This window comes from Hypanus sabinus, chromosome 5 (assembly GCF_030144855.1).
Source record: "Hypanus sabinus isolate sHypSab1 chromosome 5, sHypSab1.hap1, whole genome shotgun sequence".
In the NCBI taxonomy this organism is placed as follows: Eukaryota; Metazoa; Chordata; class Chondrichthyes; order Myliobatiformes; family Dasyatidae; genus Hypanus; species Hypanus sabinus.
The window spans coordinates 92426685-92442901 of record NC_082710.1 but is presented as its reverse complement, the minus strand read 5'-3'; the positions used below and the strand labels follow the sequence as shown (position 1 = coordinate 92442901).

General features: G+C 39.8%; 1 protein-coding gene across 5 annotated transcripts in view; it reads right to left on the bottom strand.

Moving 5' to 3' along the window:
- thsd7ba (thrombospondin, type I, domain containing 7Ba) overlaps positions 1 to 16217 on the bottom strand; it is a 969622-nt gene that overhangs the window by 435020 nt on the left and 518385 nt on the right. For all 5 annotated transcript variants that reach the window (XM_059970235.1, XM_059970236.1, XM_059970238.1 and 2 more), the window contains exon 8: positions 11683 to 11874. In XM_059970235.1, the coding sequence (XP_059826218.1) occupies positions 11683 to 11874 (192 nt within the window). The remainder of the gene's footprint in view (positions 1 to 11682; positions 11875 to 16217) is intronic.

The following is a 16217-nucleotide window of genomic DNA, read 5'->3' as shown; positions in this document are numbered from 1 at the left end:
AATGTGTTCAGCAGGAGTGAGGTTAGAATTGGAGAGAGGAGTGGTGAAGTTGAGATGGTTGATGTCTTGTCAGCAGTTATCAATAAAAAGATCCAAAGCAAGCCTACCAGAGCGGTGTGTCCAGGAAGAGGAGGAGGGGTGAAGATGGGAGAAGGGGTCATCGGTGTTGGGGGGAGAGTCCTTGCCAAAGAAGTAGGCACGGAGACGGAGGTGGCAGAAGAAGAGTTCTGCGTCATTGTGGGTGTGGTGCTCACTGAGGTATGGGAACAGGGGGATAAAATTGAGGCCCTTACTGAGGACAGATTGTTCTGCTTCAGAGAGGGGAAGGTCACAGGGGATGGTGAAGATCGGCACGAATAGGAGCTGGGATCACAGGGGGAAGGGAGTCAGTAGTATCGGTGACTATATTCCATATACTGACCACTCTCTGAGAGAAAATGTTTGCCCCTCAGGTTCCTATTAAATTTCTTGCCCTTCACAATAAGCCTATTTCTTGATTCCCTAACCTTGGGAAAAAGAATTGTGTGCATTGACTATATCTATTCTCCTCATTATTTTATGCACCTCTATAAGATCACCCTTCAATTTCCTATGCTCCAAAGAAAAAAGTCCCAATCTGCTCAACCTCTCTCCTTAAGTCACTCTCTCTGTCACGATGTTTGCTGGCAATATCGGAACCCAAGTGCTAAGGAAAGATAGACTCTAATGTAGAGACGGCAACAAAAAGTTTGTTCGTAATAATTCCAAACGATACTATGACATTCTCAAACCTAGGACCCCACAATTAGCACTGATCAGGCATCCGCTTAAATAATACAAGGAACATGGAATTCCCAAGCCTACCATAACCTTAAACAGAAAGCACCAGGAGAATGCATGACAAAAACAGCAATTCACTGAAGAAAAACAAAGCAATTAATGACTGTCATTAAACAACAATTGACAAATTTAGGAGCAGTAAAAACCTCAGAGCCCAACAGTCTTTGGCACCCTGCACAGTCATCACAGTCTCCAGTCTGAGCAACATCTCCACAGGTTTCCTCTGCAGTTTTTCTAGCTTAATAGCATCTTTCTATAACAGAGTGAACAATATTGAACACAATATTTCAAATATGACCTTAACAAAGTCTTAATTTGCTGTAACACAACATCCCAACTTCTGTACATAATACTCTGACTGATGGATGCCATTAGGTTTCCTAAAGTTGTAGCTGGTACAGACACAGTGGGCAGATATCCTAATCTGACAGCTCAGAAATCCGCAGATGTTCTTCCTGTCTCATGGGAAATTAAGGGAAATCAGCAGACAGCACAGGAATAACTGATACCATGGGTGACATAGTGAATGGAGTCTCTGCTGGTTTAACCTTGCAGAAATGCAGGATTTAGGGATTATGCAGAGAAATGCTACCAAGTCTAGCAAACACGTCACCACCTAGGTGAAAGATCTGCCTAATGATGTTCATTTAAGGAGGTTTTTTAATGGAATTGAAAGACACAATAAAACAGTTCAGGGAATGCAGGAAAAATATAAAATCTATTTTTTGAATTCTATTTTAAGTTACAAAAGCAAGCTTACTTTTTAAATTTTTATAACATTGGGCATATAACTAGTAAAACATTTCACTGTATATGGTATGTTATTAACTTGCTTTGGACATTGATTTGAAATGCTTCTGTACAGCTTGCAAATTATTATTTTTCTTTTCCCATGTGTGAAAAAATTTACTATAGAATTTAACAACTGCAATGCTCTCTACTTTTTTTTTTGTCTAGGAGAGAACAGATTCTTTTTCCTCTTTCTGTTTAAGGAAGAAAATGCTTCAGTTCAGCCATTGTTGTCCCTCATTTTGATGAATAACCAGGCACAAAAAATCTTTAAAAGCAATACTGTTACTGCAAGGATCTCGTGCTTTTTTTGAAAACATCATATTGTGCTAAGCAGTCTACTCAGATGACACAGTAACTATACACTGACACTCAAAAGACTTATTAGATTAGGATGCCTCACTGTAAGAAAACCATTCATGCAATCGGAACAATTGTTCTCAGACAAAATACGTTGGACCAAGTGGGAATGCTATGGCTGATGCTTTGTCTTCTAGAAAAAGCACAGCGTTTTTGTGGATGATGGATGAGGTACTGTGGGTGGTGCCAGTAACAAAACTGTTACATTGTCTCAGCAGTGGAAAGAGGGAAATGTAACCAGACAAGTGCCAGATCTGCAGAATAGCTCCAATTCATTAACTGCATCTGCTTGAATGAATGGTACTGTAGCGGTGTGCTACACGCAGTGCTAAAATAACGACACGAAGCCGGTAAACTGCAATTAAAGGTGATTTTATTCGAACTTCACAACCTTGCTTTAAAGCCTCCCTCATCCCGCCCTCCCCTGGCATGGATGCTGTAGGGGGTACGTACTCACAAACCCCTGCAGGCTTTTTCCCTTTGTTGCGGACCTGGCCTTTGTGCCACGCGCTGGCTATTTGTGAGCCGGTTCGAGTGCGCTAGGAAGTGGGTCGCCACAGTACTACTGAAATGCATTGCTAAGTTGATTGGAGTATACCAATGCTCAGTGTTTTCCAGTTGACTAATTGGTGAGAAAGTTAGCCAACTGGAATAGAGGCAAATAATAGTTCTCCAGTTGAGCAAACCTATAGTCTATAATTTTATCACCAAGATTTACCTTATACACATTATTTAAATTAATTATCCTCCACTCATATGGTTTTTCTGCAGAATTTATTCTTCTTTTACTGGGAGAACTTGCAGTAATTGCTTCCTCTGTTCTTTAAAACACTTTACAGCATAATTTGATTTTGTTTGCTGGCCAATAAACTGACTACTTTTATGTCATATGCCAATACCACATCCTCCGAGCCCACGTATTCACATTTCTAGTTCATTAGCTGATAGTACTGATATTAGTAACTTTGTTCCTGTTTATTTCATGAGGTATTATTTCACAAAGCGCTGATGAATTGGGAACACAGTGACCTGCCTCAATGGCTATCATCCGGTAGCAGTCAAATCCACAGTGATGAAGTAGTTTGAGAGGTTGGTGATGAAATATAACAACTCCTGCCTGAGAAACAATGTGGATCCGCTCCAATTTGCCTACTGAAGCAACGACCATAGTAGATGACATCTCATTGGTTCTTCACTCAACCCTGGAACATCTGGACAGATACAAGGGGATTGGGTAAATCAGATTGGTGTCAGATCACAAGAGAGGGAATTTGTTGAATGCCTATGAAAAGGTTTTTTAGAGCACCTTGTGCTTGACCCTACTCAGGGAAAGGCCACCTTAGATTGGGTGTTGTGTAATAACCCAGATCTTATTAGGGAGTTTAACCTAAAGGAACCCTTAAGAGACAGTGATCATAACATCATCGAATTCATACTGCAATTTGAGATGGAGAAGCATAACTCACATGTATCAGTATTGCAATGGAATAAAGGAAATTACAGAGGCATGAGAGAGGAGCTTGCCCAGGTGGATTGGAGTATACTGGCGGGGATGATGGCACAGCAGAAACAGCTGAAATTTATGGGAATAGTTCACAAGGTGCAGACAGATACGTCCCACAAATGAAGAAGTTCTCAAGTGGCAGGGGTAGGCAACTATGGCTGACAAGGAAGTTAAGGACTGAATAAAAGACAAGGAAAGGGCATATAATGTAGCAAAAGTGAGTGGGAAGTTGGATGATTGTGATGCTCTTAAAATCCAAAAAAAAAAGGCTATTTAAAATGCTATAAGCAAGGAAAAGATGAATTGTGAGGGCAGACTAGCCAATAATATAAAGCAGGATACGAGAAGATTTTTCAGTTACGTAAAGAGTAAAAGAGAGTGAGAGTTGATATTGGACCACTGGAAAGGTACTGGTGAGGTACTAATGAGGGACAGGGAAATGGCAGATGAAGTTAATGGGTACTTTGCATCTGTCTTCACTGTGGAAGACACTAGCAGTGTGTCAGAGGTCCATGAGTGTCAGGGAGCAGGAGTGAGTGCCATTGCCATTACAAAGGAAAAGGTACGACGCAAAATCAAGTCTTAAAGTGGATAAGTCATCTTGGCCAGATGAACTACATCCCAGAGTCCTGAGAGAGGTTGCTGAAGAGAAAATGGGTGTATTGGTTATGGTCTTTCAACAATCTCATGATTCTGGCGTGGTCAAGGAGGACTGGAAGATTGCAAATGTCACTCCACTCTTTTAAAAAAGGAGGAATGCAAAAGAAAAGAAATTATAGGCCAGTTAGCCTGAGCGCAGTGATTGGGAAAGTGTTGGGGTCTATTATTAAAGATGAGGTTTCAAGGTACTTGGAGACTAATGATAAAATAATTCAAAGTCAGCATGGTTTCTGTAAAGGGAAAGCCAACCTGACAAATCGGTTAAGAGTTCTTTGAGGTAGTTACAAGCAGGGTGGACAAATGAGAAGCAGTGGATGTCATTTACTTGGATTTTCAGAAGGCATTTAATAAAATGCCTCAACAAGATAACAAGATAATGCTGCTTAACAAGGTAACATCCTATGGAGTTACAGGAAAGATAATCTGTAGAATGCTCTGCCACAGACCGTAGTGGAGGTCAAGTCTGTACATATATTTAAGGTGGAGGTTGATCGTATCCTGATCGGTCAGGGCATCAAAGGATATGGTGAGAAGGCAGGTGTATGGGGTTAATATAGGAACTGCTGCTTTTCACATTGTTTGTCAATGATTTAGAGAATGGAATTGATGGCTTTGTGACAATGTCTGCGGATGATACGAAGATAGGTGGACGGGTAGGTAGTGCTAAGGAAGCAATGCGATTGCAAGAGTTCTTAGACAAACTGGACGAATGGGCAAAGTGTTAGCAGATGGAATACAGGGTTGGGAAATGTATGATAATGCATTTTTGTAAAAGGAATAATAGTACGGACTTTTATCTAAATGGGGAGAAGGTTCAAACATCAGAGGAGCAGAGAGACTTAGGAGTCCTCATGCAAGACTTCCAGAAGGTTAATTTACAGGTTGAGTCTGTGGTAAAGGAGGCAAATGCAATCTTGGCAGTTATTTCAAAGGGAATAAAATATAAAAACAAGGAAATAATGCTGGACCTTTATAAGACACTGGTCAGGCTGTACTTAAAGTATTGAAAACAGTTTTGGGCCCAATATCACAGAAAGAATGTGTTGGCATTGGAGAGAGTGCAGAGGAGGTTCACAAGGATAATTACGGGAATGAAGGGGTTAACATATGAGGAACGTTTGGCAGCTTTAAGCCTGTACTCACTGGAATTTAGAAGAAAGCAGGGCATTCTCATTGAAACTTACCAAATGTTGAAAGGACTAGATAGGGTGGGTATGGAGAGGATGTTTCCTATGGTGGGGGTATCTAGAACCAGAGGACACAGCCTCAAAATTGAGGGGTGACTTTTTTAGAACACAGGAATTCTTTTAGCCACAGAGTAGTAAATCTGTGGAATGCCCTGCCACAGACTGCAGTGCAGACCAGGTCTGTACATATATTTAAGGTGGAAGTTGATAGTTTCCTGATTGGTCAGGGCATCAAAGGATATGGTAAGAAGGCAGGTGTATGGGGCAGAGTGGGATGTGAGATCAGCCGTGATGGAATGGCGGAGCAGACTCAATGGGCTGCATAGCCTAACTTGACTCATGTGTCTTATGGTCTTATGGACAGCAAAAAGTTGCATACATCAAGAAGCCCTTTATTGACTACATTTGGCATGTAATACTAACATCCCCTCAAAACTAATCAGTAAGCATCCAGACCCTGGCCTCAATACGTCCATGTGTAATTGGATCCTCAATTTCCTCATTTGCAGATCCCAATCAGTTTGGATTGGCAAGAACATCTCCTCCACAACCTCCATCACCACAGGTGCAACTTAAAGCTTTGTGCTTAGACACCTTCTGTACTCTCTTTACATTTCTGGCTCAGCTCTGCTCCAATGCCATACTGAAGTTTGCTGGTGACACCACTGTCATATGCTGAATCAAAGGTGGTGATGAATCAGTATATAGGAGGGAGATTGAAAATCTAGTTGTGTGGTGTCATAACAACAACCTTTTATTCAATGTCAGCAAGATCAAGAAGCTGATTATTGACTTCAGAAGAAAACCAGAGATCTATGGTCAGAGGAGCAGATGTTGAGAGGATCAGCAACTTTACGTTCTTTGCTGTTATTATTTTGGAGGATCTGACCTGGACCTAGTCTGTAAGTACAATGACAGAGCCTTTACTTCCTTAGGAGTTTGTAAAGACTTGGCATGATACCTCAAACTTCTCTGGATGTGTAGAGGAGAGTATATTGACAGGCTGTATAACAGCCTGGTATTGAAACACCAATACCCCTGAATGGAAAATACTACAAAACTAGTGGATACAGTCCTGTCCATCTTAGGAAAAATTCTCCCCTCATTGGGCATATCTACATTAAAAATTGTCGCAGGAAAGCAGCATCCATCATCAGAAACCCCAACCACCCAGGCTATGTTCTCTTCTCACTACTGCCATCAGGATGAAGGCACAAGGGCCTCAGGACCTGCACCAATAGGTTCAGGAACAGTTATTACCCCTCAGCCATCTGGCTCTTGAACCAAAGGGGATAACTTCTGTCAACTTTACTTGCCTCATTATTAAACGTGCCCACAACCTATGGACTCATTTTCAAGGACTCTTCATCTCATGTTCTCAATACATATTGCTTATTTATTTATTACTATTAATTTGTTCATTTTATATTTGCAATTTTTTTTGTCTTTTGCACACTGGTTGAACCCCCAAGATGGTGCGGCCTTTCATTGATTCTATTATGATTATTATCCTATTATGGATTTATTGAGTATGCCTGCAATAAAATGAATCTCAGGGATGTATATGGTGACATATATGTACTTTGATAATAAATTTATTTTGAACTTTTGTCCTGCAGTTCAAACACCCAGGGAATGTACAGGCCTGCCATTAAAAATAACATCTGTTCAGGCTGTACAATACATACTGATGTTCTAGGACCCTGATGTGGATCCCTGCCCTCTGCTGATAGTCCAACAACAGTGAATTGCCCCACAGCGCAGGCAAATAGGCTATTGGTGGGAAGTGGTGTCGAGTAAGAGTGATTAAGGCAACCACTTAGTGTGGCATGGTCAGTGCAGCCAGTTCTGGGACAAGCAATACCAGCTTCATGTGTTGACAGAGTGCGTGGATACCGTGATCCTTAGCAACATCGATTTCATTAGCAGAGAAATGAGCCCTTCAGACTATCCTGTCCTTGCCTTCCTATGGATACGATGGAATCTGCTGTCCCTTCTTGTTGCCATAGAAACATCTCCAGGTGAGAGAGTGCCCTAACGCTTAGGAAAACAACAGCTTTTGGTGCTGAGTCTATTAACATCCTCCTTCATGGGAGGCACTGAACAAAGCACCAGAATACACTCAGTGTCTACTTTAATAGGCACACCTGTACTCCTGGTCATTAATGTATTTACCTTATCATCCAATCATGTGGTAGCAACTCAATGCATAAAAGCATGCAGACATAATGAAGAGGTTCAGTTGCTGTTCAGACCAAACATCAGAATGGGGAAGAAATGAGATCTAAGTGGCTTTGAACATGGAATGATTGTTGGTGTCAGACAGGCTGGGTTGAGTATCTCAGAAACTGCTGATCTCCTGCGATTTTCATGCACAACTGTCTCTAGAGTTTACAGAGAATAGTGCAAGAAACAAAAAGAACAGCCAATAAGCAGCAGTTCTGTAGGCAACAATACCTCTTTAACGAGAGAGGTCAGAGGAGAATGGCCAGACTGGTTCAGGCTGACAGGAAGACCACAGTAACTCAAATAACCACGTTACAACATTGGCACGCAGGAGAGCATTTCTGAATGCATAACCAAACCTTGAACGAGAGGGCAAAAGAGTACAAACGCTCACTCAGCACGTACACGAGGTCTCTAATAAAGTAACCACCGTGTGTAGAACAGGCAGTTCGAGTTTACTTCAGGTGAAGTGTACACGTATCACGTGGCAGTGTGATGGCGCTCGCAACCAACCCAGTTCCACATGCAACACTTAATTAATTATCTAAACAAGAACTCTTAATCAACCAATAAATACACAAGATTACTAAAATATTGTTGAAATACTGAATACACAACAGTGTTTTTTTGTGAACATGAGTAACATTAAGAGAAAATGGGGTCATCGTGGAAATTATGGGCAACTCAGTGAACATCATACTATTCCTGCCAAACCTCCACTGTTAGAAGCTTGATGTCTTTCATCTACTAGAAAAGCCTGCACTGCTTTCCCTTCTCCAAGCCAAGAGTGTGGGAGTTCCCACAACACCAGTAGTACTACTCTGGCTAAGATCAATTAATACTGGAGATTAGGATAGAGGTGCCGACCTGCTGTAGTTTTCATAATTCAGCCTTAACTAGCTCAACTGCAGCTGCTGATAAGATAGTCATCTTGTTGATTCTCCAAAAAGGTTTTATTTCCAAACCCAATGAGTGCATCGTCACTTTCAGTTGTCACTTGTGATAAATTATTATATGAACGTATTCACTAAAATAAACAATAAAATGGAAAATCCTCAATACGTGCATTGAATTCATTACAGTACACATTCAACATAGTTTTATTTATCATTTTCTGTTTTATTGCCCACTTTTTAATCCCTTGATGTAATTGTGTGCTATATTTGCTTAATCTTATAACCCCTCAGCCAATCACATAGCTAAAATCTACATTGTCCTTAAAAAAAATGACACACTGATAATTGCAAAGAATGGCAGGCTCCTAAGCCATTCCAGATGTTGCAGAATTGTAATTACTTGCAAGTTCAAAAATAGCTTAACTACTAAATCAAGCGACAGTCAGGTTACAGAGGGTTATGAGCTGTGACGGAACTGCAGTTTCAGATGCTGTTTCTTCGAATTTCAGCTGGGACCTTGGCTGCACTTGTTCCAACTTAGGAGTTATTTTTATAGCTTATGGTCGTAGGGTCAATGATACAGGTTACAGACAAATTATAAATTCTGAGCAGAACGGAAGTAAAGGATAATAGTAACTAAAATCAAACCATGAACTAGAAATCATTCCAATAGTTTAGAACGTTCAGACAGGAATCAAGGAAGAAATTGTCAAAGCATTGGCAATACTATCTCACCATAGAAAAATTATAGAAACATAGAAAACTTACAGCACAATACAGGCCCTTCGACCCTCAAAGTTGTGCTGAACATGTTCCTACCTTAGAAATTACTAGGCTTACCCATAGCCCTCTATTTTTCTAAGCTCTGTGTACCAATCCAAAAGTCTCTTAAAAGACCCTATTGTATCTACCTCCACGACCGTTACCGACAGCCCATTCCACGCACTCACCATTCTGAGTATAAAACTTATCCCTGACATCTCCTCTGTACCTACTCCCCAGCACCTTAAACCTGTGTCCTCTTGTGGCAACCATTTCAACCCTGGGAGAAAGCCTCTGACTATCCACACGAGATCAAAATATTAATATATCAAATTTGTCAATGTACATGGAAATTGAAATCATGCAGATGGTCACTGCAACTTGAAGTCTGCACATTCTTATGATTAACATTCGCTCCCTGATTTTAAAATATTTTGAGGCATTCTTTCCATGAGGTGCATACATCATAGAAAAATATTAGTTTTTTTAATTCAAATGTTTATTTGCTTAAAAAGATGATGTTTAAAGTTGCACACACTGTTGACTGGGATTTTGTCACACAATTGGCTGATTATATATTTGCATTAACATGTAGGTGTGCAGGTGTACCTAATAAAATGGCCTTTTTCCTGAGAGTAAAGCAATTATTTCACAATATAAACCATGGTAGCAGAATATGAAACTGAAGAATCCTTTCACTGCCAAGCATTGTTTATTTAAATACTATCATCTTCATTAAAACATACACTGCTTTGAAAAAGTATTCAGCCCCCACAACTATTTTTATATTTTACTCTTATTTTTTTTAATTTGAAATACATTGAAGTAGGATTTTTTGAGCTCATCTACATTGTGCATCTTGTCAAATTAAAAGAAAATTCCAAAACCTGTCAACAAATTACAAACCAAAATCATGAGCTGAAAAAGTATTCATCCCCTTTGTAATTACTACACTAACCTTGTTGATGTAGAAAATTAGTGGATCATCTGTTTTCAATGAATTTGTGATAGGTACCCTCTGTCTCTAAGGTCATGTAGATTTTCAATAGACCAAACCAATGTGAAGACAAAAGAGCTTTCAAGCAAGTTGGGGAAATGATCATAAAGAAGCACAAATCTGGAAAAGGGTACAAGACCATTTTAAAGACACTGAACATACCTTGGAGTTCAGTGCAGTCCATCATGAAAAAGTGAAAAAATATGAAACAACAACCACACTGGCTGAGTCAGGGCACCCCTCTAAACTTAGACACCGCAGAAGAATGGCACTTCTAAGAGAGGCTACTCTGATGGCAAAAGTCAGTGGCTGCAACTGCATATGACATTCATATCTCCACAATCTCTAAGGCCTTACACAGAAAGGGTATTGATGGAAGAGTAGCAAGGAAGAGTCCCTAGCTAAAAGAAAGCATATTCTTGCCCATAAAGACTTAATGTTACTTAGAAGATATTGTAAAGGTATGGGTGGTCTTGTGATCAGATGAGCCTAAAGTGGAAATTTTTGGCCTCAACATTAAGCAGTAGGTGTGGTGTAAATCTAATACTGTGCATCAGCCAGGTAACACCATCACTACTGTAAAGTATGATGGAAGTAGAATGCTATGGAAATGTTTTTCAGCTGCAGAGATTAGAAGTCTTGGCAGGGATGAAGGGAAGGTGAATGCTACTAAATACAGTGAGATCCTGGATAAAAAAACTGCTAGCCTTTACCAGAAGGCTTAAACTGGGGAGGAGGTACCTTTTTTTAGCAGAACATCACACTGCCAGAGCAACAGTGGATAGTTTCAAATGAAGAAAATTGATGTTCTTGAGTGACCCAGTCAGAGTCCTGACCTTAACCTAATCAAACGTCACTGGCAAGACCTCAAGGTTGCTGTCTGCTGCTGCTCCTCAACTGACCTGGAACAGCTTGAGCTATTTTGCAAGGAGGAATGGGCAAATCTTGTTCTAACACATTGTGCAAAACTAATAGAGACTCACCCAAAATAGCTGTAAGAAATGGTTTAGCTAAGTACTGAGCAAAGAAGGATGAAAACTTTTGAAATACTGACATTTCAATTTTTGTAATTTTAGTTTTTCATGCCCTGCAATTTCCCCTGTTTTCTGGGATCTACAGTGAAAAAATAGCATGTGATTCACAAATAAAATATCTCAATTAAATTGATCAAAATCCCTGGTTGTAATACTCATTTATGTGAACAAGGAGTTGGGAGCTAAATACTTTTTCAAGACACTGTTCTTCTGAAAAGTAAAGATTTTAACCTCTTGTAATTAGCATCATTTGATTGTTGCTATATTATTGGCTGTAACCAAGAAAAGGAGTCTAGATGAGTTTAAGTTATTACCACATTTACTGACTCTACTCTTCTGCACCATAGGGTGGCAATGCATCTTTAGTGACAAGGCTATAATGAGACCACATTCATAATGAGAGGTTCTGCTGCAAAGCTGCCAATGTTGTGAATGCAGACACACTTACCTTCTCCAGCAATTGCTACAATGGATCTGGTTCTGCTCTGCCTTCCTTCTGCATTCTTGCTGGAACAGGAGCGTGAGCAGACTGACCATTCAGACCATTCACTGAGGACACAGTCAGTAGGACATGGCACCTCACATGCCTTGCGACTAGGAACAGGGGACTCCTTGCACAATTTATCGGATACTACTTCATCTATATAAAAAAACAGAAAAGGAAAATCCTTACATTTAGATGAAACTACTCGACACATGGAAAACAATACAACCTTTAGAATTTAAAAACATAGGAACATGAATGGGCCACTCTTTTCCATGCTGTTCCAATATGAGACCAGATCACAGATGGCCTGCTGGTGGCTGCTGAGGTAACCTGTGGCTGCTCATTTTTCCACAGATCCTGATTCTCTCCACTATTGACAATCTACCATAATGCACTGTTCCAGCACAACAGCTTTCTGGGAATTTTCCAGACTTCCATTTCTATTCCCTTTTGTTAATTCCACTCCTATTCTGAAAAACATCAATTTTTAGATCATGCACTTCTATTCTGAGTGTCCTGTTATCAGAGGAAATCACTTTTACATTTTTGATTCTACACACTTTTAACTGCCCAGGTGACCACTCAAACTAGAACTCAAGAAATACAATATGTCTTCACAGCTAGTCCTTATAATTCAGTTGTTTGAATACTGACTGTTGTTTTATGGGATTATAGCATTCTCTATTCAAGAACAGCATAGCTCCACCTAACTCTGAAGCATAAAACTGAGCACAATTTTCAGAACTTATCTGTACTTAATCTCTGTCAAAGAATCACAACTTGCTTAATTTTGAATTCCAAACTTCTTTGAGATAACATAAAGACAAAGAAGGGAAATACTTGAATTAGCATTTACTGATGTAAGCTGCTAAGCATTTAATGTATAACAGCACATTAGCTTGATAAAGTTTAATTATCAAACAGCAGCCTACTTCTGAATGGATTTCCACATGCAAATAAAAAAATGACTCTCCATATACAGTCTTACTGCTAGAAGTGGAAAGTGCAACATCGGCTCCATGTCCCAAGAAGAAACATGATGAAGGAGGACATTTTTAAACAATGTCTTGAGTATGTTGGGATCCTTACCAGCTATTGAACAATACAGAAGTGGGCTCGATTCAACCTGTCATTTGAAGTACAGAGTTTATGTTCACATAATTCTACCTTACAGTTGTGGGAATTTTACTCAGTTTAGGCCTTCAAGTTCTACTGTAGAACTTGAAATCACAAACTGGTGCCAAGATAGCATAGCAGTGACAGACAGGAGCTGAAAAATTTTGCCATTTACTGTAACTATTTTCATAAAGCAAACACTATATATTTTATTAATTACCAATTATTTTACACATTGCTGTAAACTTTCTTGTTGTATTTATTAATTCCACAATTTTATGAAACCGGCACCCAAAGCAGTGTAATTAACAATGGTACATCACAGAGGTAGGGCTTTCAGCCTCTGCTTGTATCAAAATTCGGATTTTGGAGAGATTTGATCAAAGTTTAGCTTCATTAGTTATAAGTCCTTTGAAACACACAGTGAAATGCATTGTTTGCATCAAATCAAATCAATGATGATTGTGCTGGGTAGCCACTCTTCCAATACCAACAGAGCATGCCCACAACTTACAAACTTATTACTCACAAATCCAATCCTTGAATTAACATTGGATTACCCTGGATTCAACACAGATACCATTAACTTGATTTTCTCAGAGTTGGTGCCAATGAAATGTATGTTTGGAAAATTCAGGTTCGCCATTCTCCACAGCTTATAAGAAGAAAAAACTCAACAACAGAGATCACTTTTGTCTTTGAATTACTATAAAATGAACTATTTGTCTCAGTCACGCCTCATATGTGACTCCTGCATAAAAGGCAGCTGGATTGATGTCACCCAAAATAAGCTCCCCCGATCAATTTTTTTGTTTTCTGCTGCTTCAGATGAGATATTTGGAACCTAAGTTCAGCATTTTAAAGGGCAGAGATGAGGCCCTGATTAAATTGTACCAGAATCCTGCATTGTGCATGTGTTAAATGGGCTCCCCCAGAATTCCACAGCCCGCCCATGGGAACTGGACATACTCTGGAGACCATTATGTCAAATAGCATGAAAAGCTGTTTTAATACCAACATCCCTGCATTAGAACACACCTGTACAACCATCTGTCCCTCATAGATAGACACTGCTGAATACAGTCGAATGTAACCACCCATGCCCCTCCAGGTCTCCACCACCTTTACCCAAAGTATTTAAAAGAATCATCAGCCTGTCATCACTCTGTCTAATCTGTTGATTTCTTTTGGCTGTTGTTAAGAATCTACAAGGATCAGTGACTTTCTTTAATTGTTTCTGGCTGCAGAAGCCAACAGGGAGATGTTTGGCAGGAGCTCAAAAAATCTTTGTTACCTTCTACATTTTTACAGAAGAGTCACTGTCACACATGGGTGTGTTCATTGACATTACTCTTACAATACAGTGAGTCTGGGGAAAAGAGCAGAGGCCACACAGAGTTCAACAAGCTGTTGGATGAAAGTGTCAGAGAAGCAGGAGATCACATTTCCCAGGCTGTTCATTAAATTATTTTTTTTTTGCACAAACTTCAGTGAGGAACAATAGCCTAAATACTCTTCGAGTGTGCATGGCCTTGGACCAGCCACCTCAGACCTGAGCAGTACCCAAAGTCCAAATCCTAAGGAGTTAACGAATGACCCAATCTGTGAGGTGAGGAGGGTCACAGAGGTAAAAGAGAAGACCAGTATTAGTCAGTCTAGGGAACTCAGGGCAAGGGTATGGAAGTAGTTGGAAGGAACTGGAAGCTAGAGGTCATGGCCTTCAAAAAAATTGCCACTTGAGACAATTCATTTGGTGTGAAGGGGAAGAGGAGGGGTGCAGGGTTTGGCCCTATGTTAACAGCACAGTCAGGGTGTTAGGATGACAGTATCAATTAACTATGTTGAGTCAGCTTCTTCCAGAGCATAGAAAATATATGTAGAACATCTCATAATTTGTCAGACTCTGCAATGCAAGAGAGGTCATTGAAGCTCTATGATCAGAGATAACTGGCCACAATTGAACCTCCCTTTCCAGCACTCATCAAACAGAAAGGGCTGTGACCTTACTAGAATTATAGTCTTCTAATAAAACACCCAAAAGATTGTTTTTAAGATGCCATTGATGGTGTGAATGACCTAAAAGAATTTTCAACTATCCTCATGAACCTAGCCATTCTGCAATTTTCTCAATCAACATTGCAAAAACGTAGCAGTTACCTATCAGAGATCTGCAGTAGTAAAAGACACTGAGGAAGAGAAGTAAGTTAGCAAAAACAGAGGGAGAGAACAAATAACCTTCCAATCACAGAGCAGGGAAATAAATCAGGATTCAGCTCAGAAGAAGAAGCAAAATTAAGAAAACTTCACTGGTGTGGTTATGTCAAAGGGTTTGTGGAAATTCAGGAAAGAGTATTCATTCAAATGATTAGTACACAATTTTGAAAAAAAGGTGCAAAGACACGATTTCCATGAGCTTCAACTGTCAATTTCTCTGTAAAAAATAATGTTCAAACACACACATAGAGTGAATTTGAGATTTGACATCACAATGCCATTTGTTTCCATGGAGTAGCTAATAAAAGTGGTTGCTGGGTTCATGATATCTGTTAACTGTTTGAAATAATTCATTAATAATATAATATCCAAGCAACAACCTATGATTACAATATTCATCACATCTCTTTTATATTGACTGGGCTTATATACACTGGAATTTAGAAGGATGAGAGGGGATCTGATTGAGACATATAAGATTATTAAGGGATTGGACACGCTGGAGGCAGGAAGCATGTTCCCGCTGATGGGTGAGTCCAGAACTAGAGGCCACAGTTTAAGAATAAGGGGTAGGCCATTTAGAACAGAGATGCAGAAAAACTTTTTCACCCAGAGAGAGGTGGATATGTGGAATACTCTGCCCCAGAAGGCAGTGGAGGCCAAGTCTCTGGATGCATTCAAGAGAGAGTTAGATAGAGCTCTTATAGATAGCAGGGTCAAGGGATATAGGGAGAGGGCAGAAACAAGGTTCTGATTGTGTATGATCAGCCAAGATCACAGTGATTGGTGGTGCTGGCTAGAAGGGCTGAATGGCCTACTCCTGCACCTACTGTCTATTGTCTATTAACAGATCATAGAGAAATTAAAAATTCAATGTATTGTTCTTATGCTGATTAAATTATTCATAAATCTTATAAATAAAATGTAATTTGGATGCAGACTGTGAATCTGCTAAGTTTGGGTTATCCTTCTAAGAAGACTCAGCACATATCTTGATTATGATTTTACTGATAATCAAAATTTATGTTGAGGTTTCGTGTTCAAACTCACACTGTTTAGTGTTCTTTTCCTGATGTTTCTTGCACCTTTGAGTAGGATTAAAGTTTGCAATTCCAGTGACAAGTTTAAAGGTACCAGCCTACCCGCCATCAAGGATGTCTGTACAG